The sequence below is a fragment of the Aulostomus chinensis genome, chromosome 21 (assembly GCF_037954235.1).
Source record: "Aulostomus chinensis isolate RoL2024-O1b breed Wild chromosome 21, RoL_Achi_v1.0, whole genome shotgun sequence".
NCBI lineage: Eukaryota > Metazoa > Chordata > Actinopteri > Syngnathiformes > Aulostomidae > Aulostomus > Aulostomus chinensis.
Window position 1 is genome coordinate 16813036 of NC_141340.1, and position 21586 is coordinate 16834621.

At 41.4% G+C, this 21586-nt stretch overlaps 1 protein-coding gene across 7 annotated transcripts in view; it reads left to right on the forward strand.

Annotated features, from left to right (window-relative positions):
• Positions 1 to 21586, forward strand: part of LOC147241878 (partitioning defective 3 homolog) — a 390131-nt gene that overhangs the window by 257505 nt on the left and 111040 nt on the right. For 6 of the 7 annotated variants that reach the window (XM_086192265.1, XM_086192260.1, XM_086192261.1 and 3 more), the window contains 3 exons: positions 1242 to 1428; positions 10464 to 10612; positions 21040 to 21273. In XM_086192265.1, the coding sequence (XP_086048391.1) occupies positions 1242 to 1428; positions 10464 to 10612; positions 21040 to 21273 (570 nt within the window). Of the gene's footprint in view, positions 1 to 1241; positions 1429 to 10463; positions 10613 to 16214; positions 16254 to 21039; positions 21274 to 21586 lie in introns of all 7 variants that reach the window. The other variant, XM_086192266.1, reaches the window with a different exon arrangement.

The following is a 21586-nucleotide window of genomic DNA, read 5'->3' on the forward strand; positions in this document are numbered from 1 at the left end:
CTTCCTGAAGAATCAATTATCAGGATTGTTGTTTTATAGCTTGGAAGTCACAAAATAATAATAAAAAAAAAAATGTAAAGAAAATTCAGCTGCTTGTTTCATTGCTTTGTTTTGTTATTAAAATGGTTGGAATGAGACTCCTGAGTTAAGTCAAATTATCACTACCAAGGTGAGCTACCATCTTGGAGATATGAATCTGTCTTTGGAGCCTCTTTGGATCATGTATTCACACAATGTATAATAAATCAGTGTCGTGCCTCCGATAACACTCTTGACATTACTCTCTTTCTTTCTTTTCGTTCTAGTTTATTTTTCTCTCAGACTTCCAGTGCACTTTTATAAGCTAGAATTCCTTGTTCCAGCACTTATAGCTGTTTTCATTATTCTAACCAACGACAACGACACACCCTGTAATTCCTTTCCCAACATACAGCACATCTGTTATTTGTTGGTAATGAAATACCTCTCAGTTTCAAGTTGGGACAACGGGAAATCACTGTCTGCTGTTCCTGAACTTTGAAACTAGTTTTGTGATCACGGAAACGAAAGCAGAAACTTCAGGAAGTTTTCTCTAAATGCCTTTGTCTAATTGTAATCAGGTGTGAACTCAGCCCTCGTCACTTCTCTTGACTTTGATTTCCACTTTTAACGCTTCCGTGTCTATACTTATATCATGCCCTAATCAATTTGCAAACTGAATCCTGCACCTCCTTTATACGATGCCACTTCTCATGCCATTGAACAACTCTTCTCATGCATGTCCTTACTGCTTAGTGCATTGACTTTGACTTCCGAGAAGCAGTAAAGGAGTGATTCAAAGAAGCCCTCAGTAGGGAAGGTCAGGCAGGATGGAATACAGATCAGGGTAGCTCTTCCTTTGCACACCTTTCTCCTTGAAGAAAGTTAAAGGGGACTGATAAAAACGTCCCAGGCCTACAACTTAACGTGACTTAAAGTGGCGTAAGAAGACTGAATTCTGGGTTGTCGATCAACTTCATCCCTTCTTAGCTTCCTAAAATAAATGTTTATGGTGATGTTTGTTTCTAAGTGAACTCCTCTAAACTCATTTCCCAAATCTTCAGTATTTATTTAATATTTACTTTTTATCATATTATGACAAGATGTTTAAATTCCCCATTTATTTTTTGTATTTTACACTTTTGTCAAATGTCTTATGTAAGTGCAAGCTATGCACTCGTTAATTTAGTCTTGATCCACTCTGTCCCTTCTTCCTGTCCCAGGTAACTACCAGCTCTCTCCAACTGTCAACATGCCACAGGATGACATAGTCATGATTGAAGATGATCGGCTGACCCTGCTTCCTGCCCACGTCTCTGACCAATCATCGACCAGTTCCCACGATGACATGGGTTTTGTAGGAGAAAACCCAGTACCCTGGATCCATGAGCTGCCTGGTCAGAACGAATGGTGAGCACAGGATTGTTTATGTTAGCAGCTGGGGTTTCCTGAGTAACTTATAAGTCGATGGATTTCAAAAGGTTCCTCTGTGAAGAAAATGGAATGCTTTTTGTGGTTTTGGTTACAATGTGCAAAATATTTTATACTAGTTAGTCACCTTTGTGTGTTTGCAACAGTGACAATGCTTATGAAAGGAACCTGTTCTTTCTTCTTCTTCTGTGCTGCAATGAGACATTTAAAAAGCCAGGATCAGCTTATGCAGGAAATCTTGCAAGAAGCTCCTGGGTTCGAGTCTTGGCCTTCCCACGTTCATTTTCTCCACATGCACCTTATGTGTGGGTTTCCTGTGGGCTCCCCAGTTTCCCCCCACCATCATAGTTGTGTGTGTTGGGTAAATACTCCTGTGGTTGCTCCTGACCGAGGCACTGGTAGAATGAGTTTGTCCCCGAGCGCTGCATGTTCCACACACTGCTTTATAGAGGATGGGTTAAATGCAGACCACAACAGACAACAGAGTTCCTGTGCCTTGATTTGCTTTTAATCAGCACAGAATTTAACTGTCCATAACTACAGAGCCATTGCAAATAAACCACGCAAATAGGTCACAGAGTTTATGGAACTCTGAGAAATGGCACTTATACCATCCTCCTCTGCTCACTTTGTGTATGATGGATGTGACTATTTGGGCAGTCAGATATATTGGCTGCAAAGTAAAAAGACTGGTTCTTCCCAAGCAAGGTCATTCGTCCCAGAGACCGTGTACCTTTGTTTGCATATGGTTTTGAATTTAAGGTTTCCTAGTGATCTTTGCATTCATTGACAGTCATCGTGTGAATGCTTCTGTAAATACATGCTGGAGAACATGCAGCTATGTAGGACATTTGTTACAATGTAGCAAAATATGTAGAACAGCTTTCATTCTTAAAAATCTGTAAGTCAATTTGGGCTGCAGTGGGAAACCCCTTGCTGCGCGCGTGTGCACACACACACACACACATACACACACACACACACACACACACACACACACACGCCCCACCCACCCATTTATCTATAAATTATGAATGAGAAGTTTCCCTCTTCAGACCTACATTCCTGTTCGTAATGTAATGTTTCCCATTGTGGATTAGGTCCACAACATATTGCTAAGACACATTCAGGCCCCTTCACATGCTCTCCCTCCATTCAGACACACACACACACACACACACACACACACTTGTGCACACAAAGCAGAAGCGTGCTATGTACCGCTGCCTGGGGTTATTGTTAAAAATGTATGTTGTCAAAGTCACACACATGCACATACTTCAAGTACACATTCTCTTTCACTGAAATGCTGCTTAAATGCATCAAGTGTGTGTACCCTCCATCTAACCGACAAGTAATGTTTGTCATTTTATCTTTTAAGTTCCCCCAGTATCCAAATATACACACACAGCACTAACAAGCATACCAAGCTTGCATAGAATGTGGGGCAGCAAGGCTCCAAGGTGTTGGAATGGTTACTTTTTAATTAAGCTCATGCAACAGTGCAGCCAGGGTCCTGTACGTTTTGAATATGTATTGTGCAAAGCTATGAAAGTCTCACCTCTGGCCCCCGTATTATGCAGCCTTCCTTACTCGTGAGAGGCGCCTTGCCAAGGCCACAGCTACATATCTACGGTGCATACACAAAGCTCATAAATTACTGCTTGTAAAACCGTTGTAATTCAAGTTCTTTCTCTTCATCTCAAATTTTACAAAGTCCAATTTCCTGTCCCTCATTTCTTTAATAATTTATTTCTTCTTCGTAGCCATGGTACTTTGCTCCCTAAGAGAATAGCATAGCAGTTGGCTTGTAAAATTAATTTAATCCTGCCTTACTTCTTTCTGTTCATGTCGGGTTGATCAAAAGGTAATATTAGCATTTGGTAGTGATTTAAAGAGTCCAGATAACTTCTACTGTAAACAAAATTATAATGAAATAAGGCTGTTTTGATTTGATCATTTTTTAATTTCTTTTTAAACTCAGTCATGTTCAAGGTCATATGAAATAAGGATGCGCATGGTATTGTGTCTTCATATATCTACCCTCTTTTCTTCGTCTCTGTAGTGGGTTTCTATTGAACTTATACGAACCACATATTCGTATTTTTGCCCCCAAGACAAATGATTTTTTTGAGGCGGAATTCCCATCTCACAGAAGATGTGTAAACTAACCTACTGTCTTTTTTTTTTATTTTTTATTCCAATACTAATTCCCATCCAATACCTTATGTGTGTGTGTGCGCACACTCCAAGTGTGCTATGTGATGCTGTTCACTCATCTCTCACCGGGTGAAGACATTCGGTGTTTGCTTTTTTTACGCAGGTACTCAAAGCTCTTCTCTTTTACTACATCAGTTTCAGAGGCCACAAATGAACATAAAACACGTTGTAAATATAACAACCCTTTTAGCTCTGTATTACTACATTAATGTGCAGGCATCCAAATTTGACCTTTTTATGCTACGTTACTATTGTTGTCTGTTTTTTTAAGTATAATTATCGATACTTATATTTATTATCAGCTCGCTGGTGGCGTCGTTCTGGCTCATAGTTCAAAGAGAGTCCAAATGGGAAAAGGCACCACTTTCATGGATCTACATTTGGTACTCATTTTGCTCTTATGTGGTCTGGTAATGTCTGAGGGAGACATCAGTATTTCTGATTCAGAGTGATGGAAACCAGAATGTGTCTTCTTTCAGATTCTACTGGATAAATAAAGGTTGTATATTATGCTTCATTTGAGCATTTGGTATTGGTCTGTCACATTAATTCCCTTTTCAGTGTCTGCCTCCTCCATTATTTTTGAATCTGAAGCCAAACAGGAAGGCCCATGTCGAAATGATTTACAACAAACCAGATAAGACACATTGTGTGATGTCATGGCTTTGCAGAATAATCTTGATAACTAAGAAGATGAAAGGTTTTTCCACTCGTGGAATGGAATGTGGGACATGCCAGAAACAAAATTTAGTGTATTTCAAATAAAAGCCCATTCTGAGATATATTAGGGATGTTTGGAGTTCCCACCTGGTTTTCATCCCAACCAGTGATAAAGTGCAGTTGTTGGGTGTGTCTGTTCCATCTGTCTCGGGTCACAGTTAACTTCTTCTACCTTTTAAGCCTGAACTGGTAGTGTGAAAATCAAGATCTGGTTTTACATCGTCAGATAAACTCCAGATGTTTTCCAGATGGACTCTGAGATTTTTAGTCTATGTAATACATGTAAATAAAATACAGGAGGTTCTGTTGTGAGGAATTGCTCATGTGCAGCTCACTACACTACGCTTAGGTTCTGAGATCCAAAAGCAAGCAAACATATAGACTGTACAGTGTATATATATGTGTGTGTGTGTGTGTGTGTGTGTGTGTGTAAGGATATATAGGGTAATGTATGTGTGTGTCTGTGTGTGTACACATGTGTATCTACACACTTAAATATGCTTTAATTATAAATCAAGAAATTGCAAAACTCGAATAGAAAAAAGCATCCATTTTGGTCTGGCCATGCTTTTTGCCCTTAGTTTAAATAGTTAATTCATAAAATAGAAGCTTGAACCCCTTTTTAAGTGAATAATCTCTTGCAGAGCAAAACTTTGACAATTACCTGTTGTTTTTGCTGTCTCCGTCTATATTTTATATACAGTTCATAATCTGCATTCATTTCCCAAAATGTGTCTTCCTCTCCAGACAGCATGCAGCATGGCTGATTTTAGCTGGCATGAAAGAATAATGACGAGTTATCCAGCTGGAGACCTGTGTTTATTTTTCAATAACAGAAGGCTCTTTCTCTACTCTGCTCTTACGGACACGTCAACGTGTAGCATTGCCAATACCAACGTTTTCTGATGGCATCAGTTGATGGAAAAACAGTTGATGGAGGACCCATCTTCGCAGCATATCCACAATTTGCTTCAAATTGGCTTGAAAATTAAATGCACAATACTAGTAAAAGGCATGATACCAGTTCAAAACAAATTGGTAAATGACTCGCAACAAGTATGAAAAAAATGCTATTGGGCATGAACATTTTAATGTATTGGAAATGAGATTATTTAATGCTCTTTATGCTGTGTTAATAAATCATATATATATATATATATATAATGTGTGTGTGTGTTAATAAATACTATATATACCACTGGAGGCACTGTCACACAATTTTAAAATTTGCACTAACATGACCATGGTATGGACCACAATCTAGATGTAGCTGACAGGGTGGAGGATAGGAGCCAATCCTCATTAAGGTGAAGGAGGGGAGAAGTGGACACATGGACACGTGACTCAGACGGGGAGAGAGAACTGAGAAGTGTGTCCTTCTCTGTCTTTGTGAGATGTCACAGGTGGGAACATCATTTCCCAGGCAGCTCTGACACAGTCTGTCAACCAGTGGAGATGGAAAAGGACTACACACAAACACGTGTACGCACGCACACACACACACACACACGCACACACACACGTGCGCACACACACACACACACGTATGTGTGTATGTATGTATGTGTGTATATATATATATATATATATATATATATATATATATATATATATATATATATATATATATATATATATATATATATATATATCCATCCATCCATTTTGAAACTACTTATCCGTTAAGGTTTGCAGTATCCCAGCTGACATTGGGCGAGAGGCGGGGTTCACCCTTGACGGGTCGCCAGTCCGTAGCAGGGCTGTCAGGAGCAATTAGGGGCTCAGTATCTTGCTCAAGGATATTTCAACATGGCCACCAGGGGAAGTGAGGACTGAACCGCCGACCGTTCTGTTGCTAGATGGCCACTGTACCTCTGAGAGCCTGTGTGTGTGTATGTATGTATGTATGTATGTGTATATATATGTGAGTGTATATATATATACACACACATATATATACCGGTGTATATATATATATATATATATATATATATATATTCACACACACACACACAGAGTAATACACTCTGCTGCACAGTGCCCTCAGTCTCATGAGTGTTTGTCTACACATTGGCTGGTAAACAATATCACAAATTAACATATAAAGTGGAAAAGGTCCGCATAGACAGGAACAAACAAACTTTCACACTAACATTGCAGACAGACTCCCTACTTCAGTTGACTCCCTAATAGTATCTGCCATCAGTAATTCAAGTAAAATTACAAGTCCTCTGTTTAGCAAGTGTTTTCACCTTCAGACTATTATCATAACTGCATACACACAGCCCAACAGCTACACAAAATTTTCCTGACAACTGGCAACATTAAAGAACAAATAGTAGACAGTCATTCACTTACACACACATCCACTGCATGTGCGACACATTTTCCCTTAAATGCTAATATTTCCTTTTGACTTCAAGAATAATTACTGTGTATCAGTGGAAAGCCATTGCTACAGGCTTGTCATACATGCTCACCTTTCCCTGCTCAACTTGCATGTGTTTATTTGTGTCTTTCTTTGTTGTTTCATGTAGTATGTAGTATCCCTCTGTGCTATTTGTTTGGTTGTGGGTGTGTGCATGTGCGTGCATGTGTGCTCCCTACAATTACTCATGGTGACAAGGCTGTAGGCTGTAAGCTAAACATACACACTCCTGACTCACAATCTTGGTACACTGCAAAAAGTGCGTGCTCTTTTTCAGCCATCGCACCATCCATTCAGGCTGTGCACTAAAAGCCAATTAAAGCATTTGTACTCAAGATAGCTGTTGAATGAGGAGGTCAGTATTGGAGTCTGCGGATGGACAAAGAGGTCTTAATTGATCCTCTAGGCTCTCTATCTGTCTCTCTGCAACTCTGTCCCAATTAAGTGGAGATTACGACAAATCACAGGTGTAGATGTCTTTGTAGCACTGATGGAAACATCTGAATTCACAGTTTTAGGGTCCAAGCTTAAGTTGATAATGTCACTGCTGTAACTGAGTGAGCGGCGTAAATCTAGTAATCGGGATATCCTCTTTTACAACAGCCCCTTCACACTTGAGAACAACGGTTTTCAACCTGGGGACGGGACCCCTGTATAGGTGCGAGATTATTATGTTGAAATATCATATGAGGGAAAATAAACAACATCCATCCATCCATCAATTTTCTACCGCTTATTATATTAAGGGTCGTGGGGGGGGGGGGGGGAGAAATACTTGCATGGCAAGTGCAGCGAGTGGAAGGGGCAGGGACCCGTGAATGAAAACTTTACTGCTCTGTGAAATGTGAAGAAATGGGGGAATCAATGCTTCCGAACACGTCTTCTGAGGTTTATTTGGAAAGAGTGAAAAGCTTTCTGTTCTGTCGTCTTTTGCACAATGATCCAAGTTCTCTGTTCCAGCTGTATATCCATGTGATCTGCTGATCGACTCACCTGTAGAGCATTTTTCTCCCTCCCCGAAGCTGTGACTTTAACACACAGAACCCCCTTCTATTGGACCAGACTGAGGTGCTATTTTATCCGACACATAGTGCTTTTCCGCACATACCACTTAGCAACAAGACTGAGTTGCTTTTTGACATATTTAACTTCCTTCATGGGAGATGGAGGCAGGGACAAGTTTGAGCTGTGGATTTGCCTGTGAGCCATCCTCAGTGCTTGTTAATTTTAGATGACGATGGGAGGACTTTTAGCGTGGAGGAAGCATCTGCTCAGAATGTTGAAAATTACTTTTAAGGAAAGATGAGGGGATGTGTGATCTTAATGGATTAGACTCAGTATTAAAGAGGTGGGGACAAGATGGATGGTCTCAGGACAAAATTGTGTCACTCTGCAGAGTATTGCCTTGTGGTTACACAGTCATATCTGTTCTCACTTCAATTCATCTTTTTTTTGTTTAATTGAATTTTTAACCAAGGTGAACAATCCAATTCTTCTGTGGGTTTCACCTTAGTGGACTGAGCCATTTAAGTCTATATCAGAATTGGCTTTTCCTTACAGCAGCAGGCTGTCTTAATAGGCTACCATGTCAGGGCCGAAATACATCTCAAGCAGGTCCTCCTTCCAATAAGAATCCCCATGAAGGAAATTAATAACTGCACAGAGTGAATATGAGGCCTGTAATTGAGGGATGTATTTCTATTAATGAACATCTTTGGGTGCCAGTTTGAAGTGGACTCTTAAGATGATATCAGCCTCTGTCATGTTTTTGCGACAGTACAACTTACAATCATAACCTAATGCATAAGACTTAGAATGTTGTCATATCACCTTGTAAAAAATACTAGAATCAGAATAAAAGTCCTGCATCTATTATTTGTTACAAGGTATGTAGGGAAGTCCATAAAGCAAAACAAGTAAATATATCCCCTGTGAATTCTGTGAATTATGAACCCTTTAAGAGTTCTTGTTAGCACCAATAATATATATATATATATATATATATATATATATATTTATATTTATATATATATATATATATATATATATATATATATATATATATATATATATATATATATTCGTATGAAACCACTCTACAATTAAAATGGGCAGCAGTTTAAAATCTAAGTTCCCATTGTTTGCATGTACATGAGCTGGATTGTGATTCATCCCTACTGCTCCTCTAACACTAGCACACTTGCCAACTCCCTGTACATGTGTGACAGACGTGTGCATGATCCCACCTGCTGGCCCCTCACTTTGTCTATGATCTCTGTGTGTTCCACTGGCTCAGAAACACAATGCCAGCAAGAGTGAGAGAAATCTAAATTCAGGCTGAAAATACGTCCTTTCTTGTCTGAACCATCTCAGTCATGCTCCACCAGATTACGTTTACGGAGACAGAAAAAGTGACGACACTGTTTTTTGTGGGCTTTAGATGATGAGAGGAGAAAAGCCAGGGGTGATGAATAATACATCTGTGCTGTCTTTCCTTTCTTCCCGCTTCAACTTCCTCTCCACCTGTAGTTCCTTCATAGCTGTCTGATCTTCAATGAGAATGTCAGGTTTGGTCGACAGCAAAACAACATGTTGACGCTGGCCCCTCTGTGACACATGAAGCGGTTTGTCTTTTGAATGTGGTTGACAAGCCATATAAGAATTGTTTACATGCAAACAAGTGTCAACAGGTACAGTATGCAGCTGCTGTATTGAAGGGTATTTCCTCCCTGTGACTCCAATTTAAATTGCGTCATATCAACCAAGAGCAAAAGCCACCCATTTGCGATCGCGGAAAAGCAATGATGACTAATGAGGCTTAGGGTTAACCCTAACCAAAACTATTAGCTGTTACATATGTATTTTGTTGGCTTTCGGCACACCTTTAGAAGTAAAATACAAATACAATTTAATAATTGAACTGTAGGTTTGTTAACAAAATAAAAGTAACATTGTCTTCTAATGCCAGCAACACCTGGCAAATTTCATCATCACATCTCCCCTTTTGTTGTCCCATGTTTAATGGAAATATGTTTTCACATTAAATGTAATGCACACATCTACATGCAAAGATAACTTTAACTCTCTTCCAACTGAAGCCCCCCTCTCCCCTCCAGTTTTCAATTAAGATCCAGACAGAGATAGAACATCTCAAAGGGAGAGTGCAGTGGCTGACCAAGCTCTGCCACTACTCCAGATATATTCATAAGAGGGGTCTATTGAGTGGCCATGAACCCAAAGCACTTTCACATCACTAGGGTAGCACACATTTTAGCCAGACCTACTCTTCTCAATTGTGGTGTGTCCTGAACCAACCCAGCAGAGGTGGCCTTGTAGAATGCTCATTAAGATGACAAATTGAAACTGACTGTGTGTGTAAGAGAGTGTATTGAATGTCAATGGTCATTATAAAGGGTTGTTTTGGAGTGAGGTTTTGGGGTACATAAATATTAATAGGTGAATTTGATCTTCCAGTCTTTTTCATCAGGATGGATCTTGACAAAATACCTTACATTAACAGAAAATTCATTTGCATTGTATAATCATGAGATCAAAACATGGTTGAAATTAACATGTGCTTGCCATGTCGCATTGCAACACAATAATACTATTCTGTCCCTGTCTCTCTGTTTTCTATCAAATGTAGCTCACTCAGTCTAGATGCAGACCCTGATGGTGCTTTCCAGAGAGAGGGCTTTGGCCGCCAGAGTATGTCGGAGAAACGCACCAAGCAGTATGAGAATGCTGGTCAGCTGGAGATCATAAAAACACGCAAGTCTAAGAGCATGGACCTAGGTAAATATCATGATTTTAACCACTTGCATAGAGAAAATAGTTTTGAATTGAATCATTACACACATGCACGCACGCACAAGTGCACACACACACACACACACACACACACACACACACACACACACACACACATACACACACCTTCTCTCTCTCTCTGTCTCTCTTTCTCTCTCCACTCAGTCTTGTCCATCTCTCCTCTTTTGGCCTCTTAACTCCCATGGCCCTCTGTCTATTGGAGCATTGGTAACACCCAAGAAAAGTACAATGGCCTCTTTTGTGACTTTCTAGCAATGGAAAGGTCATTGGCATGCAGGCATGTGCATACACACACACACACACACAAACACACACACACACACACACACACACACACACACACACACACACACACACACACAAAGACTGTATCTGAGAAAGTTGATTGAATAAGTTCAGAGCATCTCCCACTGAGGATGACGCAGACACTGCCTTTTCTCGGATCACTGACTAATCGTAACAGATAACAGACTACTCTCCTCCACAGAGAGCCCAGAGACTGGTAGAAACCACTGACTCTCCCACCAGCTAGCAGAGGTCCAGTTCACTGCCTGCACTTCTGTTGGGTCCACTCTCTTTTTGATTACTCTAACCTTTCCCAGCAAACTTTTCTACAAAGTGAATGAGGGAACACAAACATGCTTAGCAGAGATATAAAGTAATTGGCTTGGTTTCACTAAGCAATAAGTAGAGCATCAGCATATTTCCCTTTATATTGTGTCAATATATAATATAATTAGATAAGGTCTTAGATGGGTCATCATTGGAAATGCACTCCTTATCAGTGTATCAAAAAGCTTCTTAATTGTTCCAAAGTGCTGTCAGCATTTACTTGACAATTTGAATACTTCTATATAACAACCATGAAAGACTTATTGCTAGACCGAGACATCTGGCTTAATCAGTTCTGTTTAGGACAAGGTGATAGAATCCATTGGTTAGTTAATATACCTGAGATGTAAGTGGGAAGAATAAGCAGGGTTTCCAAGTGGGAACTGTGGTGCTGTGTGAGGGGTGGGGCCACCTCTATGTACTGTGCCTGTCAAGACCCTAACCAAGATCATTGTCATCCTCCTCCCCCGCTTGTTTGGGTCTGGGTCGCAGGGGCAGCAGCCTCAGCAAGGAAACCTAGACCGCCCTCTCCCCAGCCACTTCCACCAGCTCTTCCAGAGGTGTTCCCAGGCCAGCCAAGAGATATCATCCCTCCTGCATGTCATGGGTCAGCCCCGAGGCATCTTACCAGTTGGACATGCCTGGAAAACCTCCAGAAGGAGGCGTCCAGGATGCATCCTCACCAGATGCCCAAACCACCTCAACTGACTCCTCTGACATTGAGGAGCAGTGGCTCTACTCTGAGTCCCTCCCGAATGTCTGAGCTTTTCATTCTATTTCTAAGGGTGAGCCCAGCCGACCTGGTGGAGGAAAGTCATATTTGCGATCTCGTTCTTCCAGTCATTACCCAGAGCTCATGACCCTAGGTGAGGGTTGGAAATTGGCCAGTAAATTGAGAGCTTTGCCTTTTGCTGAGTTCTCTCTTCACCTCAACGGACAGGTTTAGCTCCAATCAACATGTCTGTCTCGAGATACGTAAACTCCTCCATCTGAGGCAGGACATCCCCCTCGCCCCAGAGTGAACAAGCTTCAGACTTTGAGGTGTTGATTCTCATCCTAGCCGCTTCACACTTGGCTGTGAACTTCCCCAGCAGGAGCTGGAGGTTATTATTTGATGGAGCTAAGAGGACCACATGGTCCGCAAAAAGCAGAGATGACATCCTCCCGCCACTAAACTCGACAACCTCCACCACCCAGCTGTGCCTAGAAGTTACGTCCCTAAAAGTTATGAACAGAATCAGTGACAAGGCAGCCTTGGCAGAGTTCAGCCCTCACTGGGAACAAGTCTGACATACTTCCGGAAATGCGAACCAGACTCTCACTCCTTCGGTACAGAGACTGAATTGCTCTTTGTAAGGGGCAATCCACCCCTTACTCCTGGAGTACCCCCCAAGGGATACCCCTGGTTAACATGGTGGACTGGTTGGGCAAACTCCTATGCCCCTACAGCACCCTACGGAGGGTAAAGAGCTGATCTATGGTTCCACAGCCAGGACAAAACACACATTGCTCCTCCTTGATCAGAGGTTTGATTATCGACCTAACCCTCCTCTGGGAGGCTGTGGAGTGTGATCCCTCGATAGTTGGAACACACCTTCTGGTTCCCTTTCTTAAAGATGGGGAGCACCACCCCGGTCTGCCACTCCAAACGCACACGGCTTAACCGACTGGTAATAGTCAGCTGCCTGGAGAACCACAGACCAGCCACACCCTGTAGGCCTCCTTCTTCAGCTTGACGGCCCCAGCAGCCATGCAGCCAAAGCTCACAACAGCCACCTCAACAACGGCAGAGTGGAACAGGGTGCATTTGGACTCAATGTCCACTTCCCCCCAGGATGCGGTCGAGGGACTTGAAGATCATCTTGACATGTTCTTCCAGCATGCCTTCCCAGCAGACCCTCACTACTTGTTTGGGCCTACCAGGTCTGCGTGGTGTCTTCCCCTGCCACCTGATCCAACTAACCACCAGATGGTGAGCAGTTGACAGCTCAGCTTCTCTCTTCACCCGAGTATCCAGAACATATGGCCGCAGATCAGAACATACAACTATGAAATCGATCATAGACCTACAACCTAAGATGTCCTGGTGGACATCCTTATGTTCAAAACATGGTGTTAGTTATGGACAAACTGTGACTCTCACAGAAGTCCAGTAACAGAACACCACTCTGGTTCAGGTTGGGCGTGCAGTTCCTCACAATCACACCCCTTCAGGTCATGGTGTCACGTGCCCACACGAGTGTTGAAGCCCCCCTAAATCTAAGATGGGGGCGCACACAGATGCAGTGGCTCATGACTCTCTCCTTCAGTGTTATTTTTTGTATTTTTTGTATGTTTGTTTGTGGAGTATGTGTATACTTGCCTCTGCAGTACACTACTACACCCACAAGACCTCGTGGATATTGTCTACCAACACAAGATAGCTGTTTCAAGGGACATTCACTACAGCACAACATCCCAGATGAGCTAGCAGCTGCCGGGCTCTCCATGGATTGTTGTTGCTGAACTAGTCCACCTTGGGAGACCTTACCAGGGGCAAAATACCCCCCACATTATAGCTCGGAGGGTCATTAGTGCACTCAAACTCTTCCAAGGTGATGGTTCCAGGAGGAGCCTAACCAAGATCATTCATTCAAATTTCTGTAAAGCAGTAGACTTCAAATTCTAGGAGGAACAAACTGGCTTTTTTTAAAGAAAGATGGGCTGTATCAAGTAGTAGAAGCCCATGAGAGCCTATAAAAAAACAACAATAGGATAGAAAAAAATTACTTAAAAAAAAAAGGAATGCCTTCAAAGTAAGTGCAGAATGTCTTTGATTGCGCAAACCAGCATCAATCGTCTGGATGGTTGGTCTCAGACAGTCTTGCAGCCAGATGTGGTGGTGCTAGGCTGGTGTGGTTACACATGAACTGCAGTTCTGAAGCTAGTTGGATGTACTGCAACTTCAGGGAAACAATGTGAAATGAACATTGAATTGATGAGCAACAGCTATTGTGGACATTTGTCTAGGCACCATTCCAGTTAAACATTCCGTCAACATTTCTGACATCTGAGGCATTGTGTTTTACTGAGACCAGTCCATGACGCACATGTGCATTAATCATGCTGTTTCATCAGCATGTTGATAGGCCTCATCTGTCGTGTGGATGGATAACAAACTGTGAACACATTTTTTGAAAAAAATAACTTTTGTGTGCAAATGAGAAATCTTAGCCTTGTACCAGGCCATGGCCCAGGTAGAGCCTTTGGTTTGTCTTTAAAAGTGAAGCTAGGCTCACACTACAGGTAATCTTGCTAATTTTGGGTCCTACACGTCCTCTCCGAAAATTGCAGGGGCTCTCCTGTCTGGAGCTAAGTCTGCACCAAGTCTCTTTCCATATGATCCGGTAGTGTTAGGTGTGAGAAGTTCCAATCTTAACCCTCCTGGTATGCTCGGAAGCAAATCAGGGGTGCCCAAATAATATCAAACATGTTTGATATGCTTAAAGATCTAAAATCTAGATGATTACATGACTTCAATGTGACTTGGACAGTGCCCAACAACAGAAGCTACAGAAAGAAATGAACAAGAGGACTGACAGGGGTGTAATGGGTATATATGTGTGACGGACAGCTGAGATGGATGAACAGCTTGTTATTTTTTGGCAAGGACACAAGAGCCCATATAATTTTTCTTGCCAGGCATAACACAGCTGCTTGGACATAGAGAAGAGATGGGGAGAACTTGCTTCTGCTTTGAACGTATCAGCATGGTTATGGTGCTGCTGCCAGTGTACCAATGATACGGGGCCTTTTTTTGTGCATTTGAAAAAAAAAATTACAGTTTGCATAATCCAGTTGAAATTCATCTAAACATTTTGGTCGGATTAATAAAGTGTATTGAATGTAAAATAGACAATTGATTGATTCAGATATACTCACAGATCCACATTAACTCACCTCACTGTTGTCTGTACTCTTGAACAGGCACTCTCTCTCACCTGTGCTCCCCACACCTGTCCAATCAACAGAGAAAAGCTGCCATCACAGTGATTTACAGAGTTGTTTTTTTTTTTTTTTTTTAACCTGAAGTGTTTTGCTGTGATGCTGCCCTATGATGAGAAGTAAGCTATGTGGTTCGCTGCGGGTACTTATGTTGTCAAGTCAGGGTACATTCAGCAAATGATGCACAGCTTTGAGGGTCCCCTAGTGGCCACCGGGCCCCTAGCAGCAACTTAGTTGGCTTCAAAGGAGGGCCACCTGGAAGGAAAATCTTTACAGTATCCTGCAGTGTGTGATACATCATATTTTCCAAACTTGTTGTGTGAGCATGAATAGAAATTAGAGTCTTCACAGATTTTCTTACTGTTAGATGCAACCAGAGTTCAAAATTGTTCAAGACCTTTAAAATCCTTCAGTGTGAGCCAAGCTTAAGTTGAAGAAGCAGGTGTAAGAAAAGCCACTCTTCATTTCTTTAACTTATTAATAAAGCTTCTCTTTTTCCATGCTACCTTGACTACAAACTTAACATACTCAGCATTGCTATCCATATTCTTTCATTTGATTATTTCTGTCTGTCTGTCTTAAAAATAGTTTTCCACATCATCATAAATTGCATCAGCCTAGGCATTTTCTCTCTTTAAACTCATCAGTGTTGAAATATGCAAAAATGATCCAACACTGATGGTTGCATTCCATTTAGATGGGGAACAAGATTGCATGAGTGAAGTTACAAATAGCAAGAAAATGACGTGAGACCATGTCTGGCAGTAATTTCTTACCACTTTCCAACAACTATGCCTCACTTGCCGTGATTGACAGGCTTTTGCACAGGGTGTAATATGTCCTCCACTGAAATCAAAATCTCAAGCATCTATGCCGCGCTTTCTAAATCTGTCTCTCCCTGTTTTGCATGTGCATGATAAAATGGTACAAAAGGTACTAACCGCGCATGCTTGTCTATGCCCTTTACCAGTAACAGATGAGGTAAACTCAAGCACAAGAATCAGTGACGGTAAGGAACCATTCCAAGACTCGTGCAATACATGTTACATTTATCACAATGAATCGTTATGTTTGTTCAGCGTATCAATCGGTCAGTGAAAGAGTTGGAAAGGCAGGTCCTCTCTTCCTCTATAACGGCTAATAAGCAACCATTATTGGCTATGTGATCTTCACACCTTCAGATGCCCATAGAGGAGAGTCTTGATTGAGGTAAATATAGCATGAGCAAAAGAAAAGGTTGTATCATGTAGAGTGACTCTTCAAAGAATGTGGGAAACTGTGCCATTTTGATTATTCTGCAGTGCAAATGACTGGAGAAAAAGTCGTTACTCCTGGAGGTCTAAAGAGGGTCAGGCAAAGGAGTTAGCTCTGCAGGAGTGAGACACTTACTGTCGTGATTGAACTCTGTGACTCATTGAATTGATTTATCAGAGCCTTTTATTGCTCAGGTTTAAGTATATTAGCTTAGGAACATAGAATATTCTTGAAATTTTGTCAGAGTCTGCTGTATCGTGATACATTTGTGTATATTTTGATTCTTAATAGTTTTAATTAGATACTGTACAAGGCTGGAACTGTGGGTAGCTTCACTGCCTGTAAAAGACTATGTTTTCATTGATATTTGTCCATGGTGGCAAAACACAGACGATCAAATGACTTACCATAATTGTGAGTTTCCATTGCTGCCAAGTCAGTTGCTGATTCAGTGGTTGCCAGGCTTGGCATGAGAGTTGCTTTCCAAGGCAAATTAATAGCTTTGCTATAACAGCAAGTAGGCTGACATGGAATTTAATTTGGTTGTGCGACTCAGTCATTGCAAAGAATCAAGCATCCTTTATTGAGATGTTAATCATAAGTCCCCTTAATGATGAGACACATGTTCAGCACATGGAGGACGTCCTCTGTTGGGCTAATGGCTCCACAACTGGCAGAGACATAATAGCCATAGGACCTAGGGGCACCTTTCTTCCACCGGGACACCTGGATATGGCCTTACTCGACCACCTTGGAGGCTATTTTTACCATAATTACCCTTTTACCGCCCTGCTTAAAGCCTTGACTCTTTGAATAAATTATGTGTAATGGAGCCCCTGTCTGTACACAGATCTTTACATGCAAGGGTCTGTGGTGAATAATGACTAAGGACCATAGTTTTAGCTGCTCTAATTATACTATGGGCTCCTGTTCCTGTAATAACTGCTGCTGATTTATTCATGGAGTTTGCCATAACTCCCCTTTAACTCTTAATGGCAATGGATTTTCTCCAATTCACTGTCCTTGCCCTTAATCTGGCTACGGCACCCAGCATTTTTGCTTTTTTCCCCCCTGTTTTGGCCATGGCACAATTTCAGGTGCATCTCCTAACAATTTGGTTTGATTATCTCTTTTTGTGTATATCATTTTGATGATTTTCATTTCTCCTCCAGACGTGTTGAGGGTGACAAACCCATGTCTGTATGCAATGGGGAAATATGTATTTTCATGCCTCTGAATAAGAGAAAGATGAGAAGCCCAGCACCGAGGCTTCTGTTGTGTGATAGGAATCACATAATAGACTGGCATACAGAAAGCTGTCCGTCAAACACTCCCAGGAGAGCTGGGCCATCTTCTGATGAAAACAAAGGCAGGTTTTAGGCAGCCTTGGTCAATGGGCAAACTCTCTCTCTTGCTCTCTCGCTTCTTTGCTCTCCCAATGTATTTTTCCCTTGGTTCTTCTCATTCACCACACTGACTAGAAACAATGGCAAGGAGGATCGTGATGTGGAATACTGAGTGGGAGGATAATTCCCTGTTTCTGAGTACAGCAGATGTCATTTTGGTTCCCTTGAACTGTTGCATCCTGTGCGGCTCTCACTTGCAATCCCATTGTGTCAAACATGCACCCTGGCTTACGCGCGTCGGCTGTAGGAAGGCTTTTCCCATAAGCTTGAAAAAAAAAAAAACCCCTGAATTTACATGGAATTTATGCTGATTTGATTGAGTTTCACCACATAGCATAAAAGGTTACAACATTCCCCTGCTACTTGCATATGTTTCCTTTTTTTCTTCTTCTTGAGCCTGTCCTATCTTGTCCTTCACATGATGAGATTACATACAACAAATGAATTTCCATGATCTTTACTTTAATTGTGTTTGTCTTACAAGACAGTTTATGCTTGACAGTTATACCGTTCAAATTTGTCATAGGAATCGGAAGTAGCCCTCCTCTTGAGGGGAAGCCAGCAGTAAACTTTGTCTTCTGTTTTTGCAACCAGAGAGCTTTAGTGGCATATAAAAAATAATTTACTAAAATTAAAACCAGGATAATAGCTGGTCTTTTAGCCTTGTGCAGGTTTGCTTGATTTGAAGAGTAGCATGGTTCAGCCAACAAAACAGACAAGCCACAACTCCTAAGTAACCTTTTCATAATCTATTCATACCTGCAATTTTAGAATAAAATAGAATAGATCTTTATTATCATTGCTCACATGGAGATGAAAAAAATGAAATTAAGTTTGGAGCTACACCACTGGTATACAAATACCAGATAACATACACACACACAAAAAAAAAATCCCAATAAACAAACTGCAATATAAATAAATAAATAAATAAATAAATAAGGATATCCCAAAGTGCATTAGTTCCATAGTGCAACAGTCCAATCATAGTTGTTTAGTGGGTGGGACGAAGTGCTGATTTGTGAGCGGCTAGCACCGCATCAGCATCAGCTAATTACCGCCACCTTTTGCCTGTGCTTGTTTGCTGATTTCCAATCGCGCATTGTTACGCCATAATTGGCGCCGACAACACAACGTCCTCCTTCTGTTGGCTGGAGGTGCACCGGTATGTAGAGTTCATTTGTGTGATCTATTTAGCAAAACATTTGGGTGACGAGTCATTTTAGTGCTTCAAACCCGTGTCCACACAGAATTTCAAACTTGTCCCCATTATTTAATGTCAAGATGACTCCATACAAGTCAGTGTTGACCGAGTCTCACCACGGCTGTCCGCCACCATTTTTATCGATGAAATGAGTACGGCGAGTGTATATACATATACAGTGCATAGTGGCGTACTCAAAATGTTGACCAATTTTAGTACATCATCCGGGTCACATATTATCCATACCTTTTTTCCATTTTGAGTTGAGTATACTCAAAATTTTAAGTATGCAGTATGGAAGTATGCGATTTAGGACACACCATAGGTCACAGTTATTGTAGCAGTGTTGAAGTGAGAGTTATATCACAGAGGGTTGGGGATGGGGACTGCAGGGGGCAGGTTGTTCGTTGAGAAGCCTGACAGCCTGTGGATAGAGTCTGGTAGTCGATCTGCTAGTTCTGGACCAGATAGATTGGTCTCTTCGACCAGAGGGCAGCCATCGGAAAAGATGGTGTGCTGGGTGAAACTGGTCCTGTAGGATTTCGCACAGCATAGGCAGCGGGAGGTGAAGACTGTTGAGATCTCTGGGAGACTAGTCCCAAATATGTGATGCTGCATTATTTGCTGTATTATATTGCCTATTAGGAATTCCCCCTAAAGGACTGTATGTGTTGCGTGTGGTTTGAGAAGAAGTAAGGTCTTATGAAAACACTTGCTTTTGAAAACCAACAGGAAAATGCTGGTGGACACATTTATTTAAAACAAGTGAAACCACAGAAGAAACATCAGCACAACCTCTAAACATATGTTGCGCACACTAGATATGCAGACCACAGGGAGTCGTAATGTCAGAGTACTTCTCTGTTCAGGCATGTGTTATAACCTCAGACAGCCCATCAAAGCAAATGAAACAAGTGTTTGTTCATTGTTTCTGAACATTTCCACTACCTCAGTTTAAATCTACCCGGTGCTGTCAATAGCACATAAAATTCATCCAATGTTTGATAGCCCCTAGCAGCAAACTGAATCAGGGTAGAGTAAAAGGGAAGGGACAGAAAATCAAGCAGTCTGCTTGCTTACCAACTACCTGGCAAGGTAAGACCTACAGGGAACTGACAAACGCTTCCTAACAAAATGAAATACCAATACTTGAGTCACGCTCCACTCACATACCCTAAACAAACCTCCTGCGAGCATTGGAAAAATGATTACTGCTGCCCCTGGCCTACCTCCGTTGCTGAAGAGGTTGACACTTCAGCATTTAATTTGTTGTATTCACAGCTGGCCTATCAGCCACTTCATCACTTCATCAGGGATATATGATGAAGTGATGAAAGATATACATCCCTCATCAACCATATCTGTCTATCTATCTATCTATCTATCTATCTGTCTATCTATCTATCTATCTATCTATCTATCTATCTATCTATCTATCTATCTATCTATCTATCTATCTATCTATCTATCTATCTATCTATCTATCTGTCTGTCTGTCTGTCTGTCTGTCTGTCTGTCTGTCTGTCTATCTATCATCTATCATCTATCTATCATCTATCTATCTATCTATCTATCTATCTCTGTCTGTCTGTCTGTCTGTCTGTCTGTCTGTCTGTCTGTCTGTCCATTTATATATATGTGTATGTGAACAACAGGTTAAGTCTGCATGTCTTCTCTCTTTGTCAGACTCAGAGACAGAATTAAAGGCAAAAGAGATCGAGGACCACCTTTTCTTGAAATAACTTCGGCTTTAGAGTTATCTAATATTTTGTATTCATAAAATAATACCTCATCATCACTTACAGTAGTTTAATATTTATCTTTCATGTTAATTTTCAGAGTGTGTGTATATGCGCACATGTGTGTGCGCGTGTGAATGTGTTTATGTGGGGGGAAGTCAGCCTCAGTGACTCAGTTTACTCTTCCCACAGGTTTTTCGGAACCAGAGGTAGGACCATCACTGGGCTTGAAAAAGTCCAGTTCCCTTGAAAGCCTCCAGACAGCGTTTGGCGAGGCAACACTGAATGGTGAGGTCAACATCCACAGGCCACGCTCTCAAACTTTCAGAGGTCGTGGCTGCAATGACAGTTTCCGAGCTGCTATTGACAAATCATATGAGAAACCGGGTGTCGCTTCAGCAGAGGAGGAGACCAGCTTGGACACATGTGAGTGTGTAGACATTTTCTGTGTTATTTAAATAACAAAATGTTTGTTTCTTAACAGTGAGACAAGACATCCACATTGATCCAAAAGTGTGTCCTTCAATCATTTGAAGGGGAAGATAGCAGGAATTTTTTTTTACATTGAAATTCATTACGTGAGATGTAGGCCATCGAGTTTATTTCTGCGGAGCCTGTTCTGAGTGGCAGGATTCCCTAAGTAAACTAGGTTAGGGATCCCCGCTTGCTAGAGAGGCGTGGGTTCCACAGCACATACACAGTAAGTGGCAAGTTTACACTCCCACATTAACATTCACAC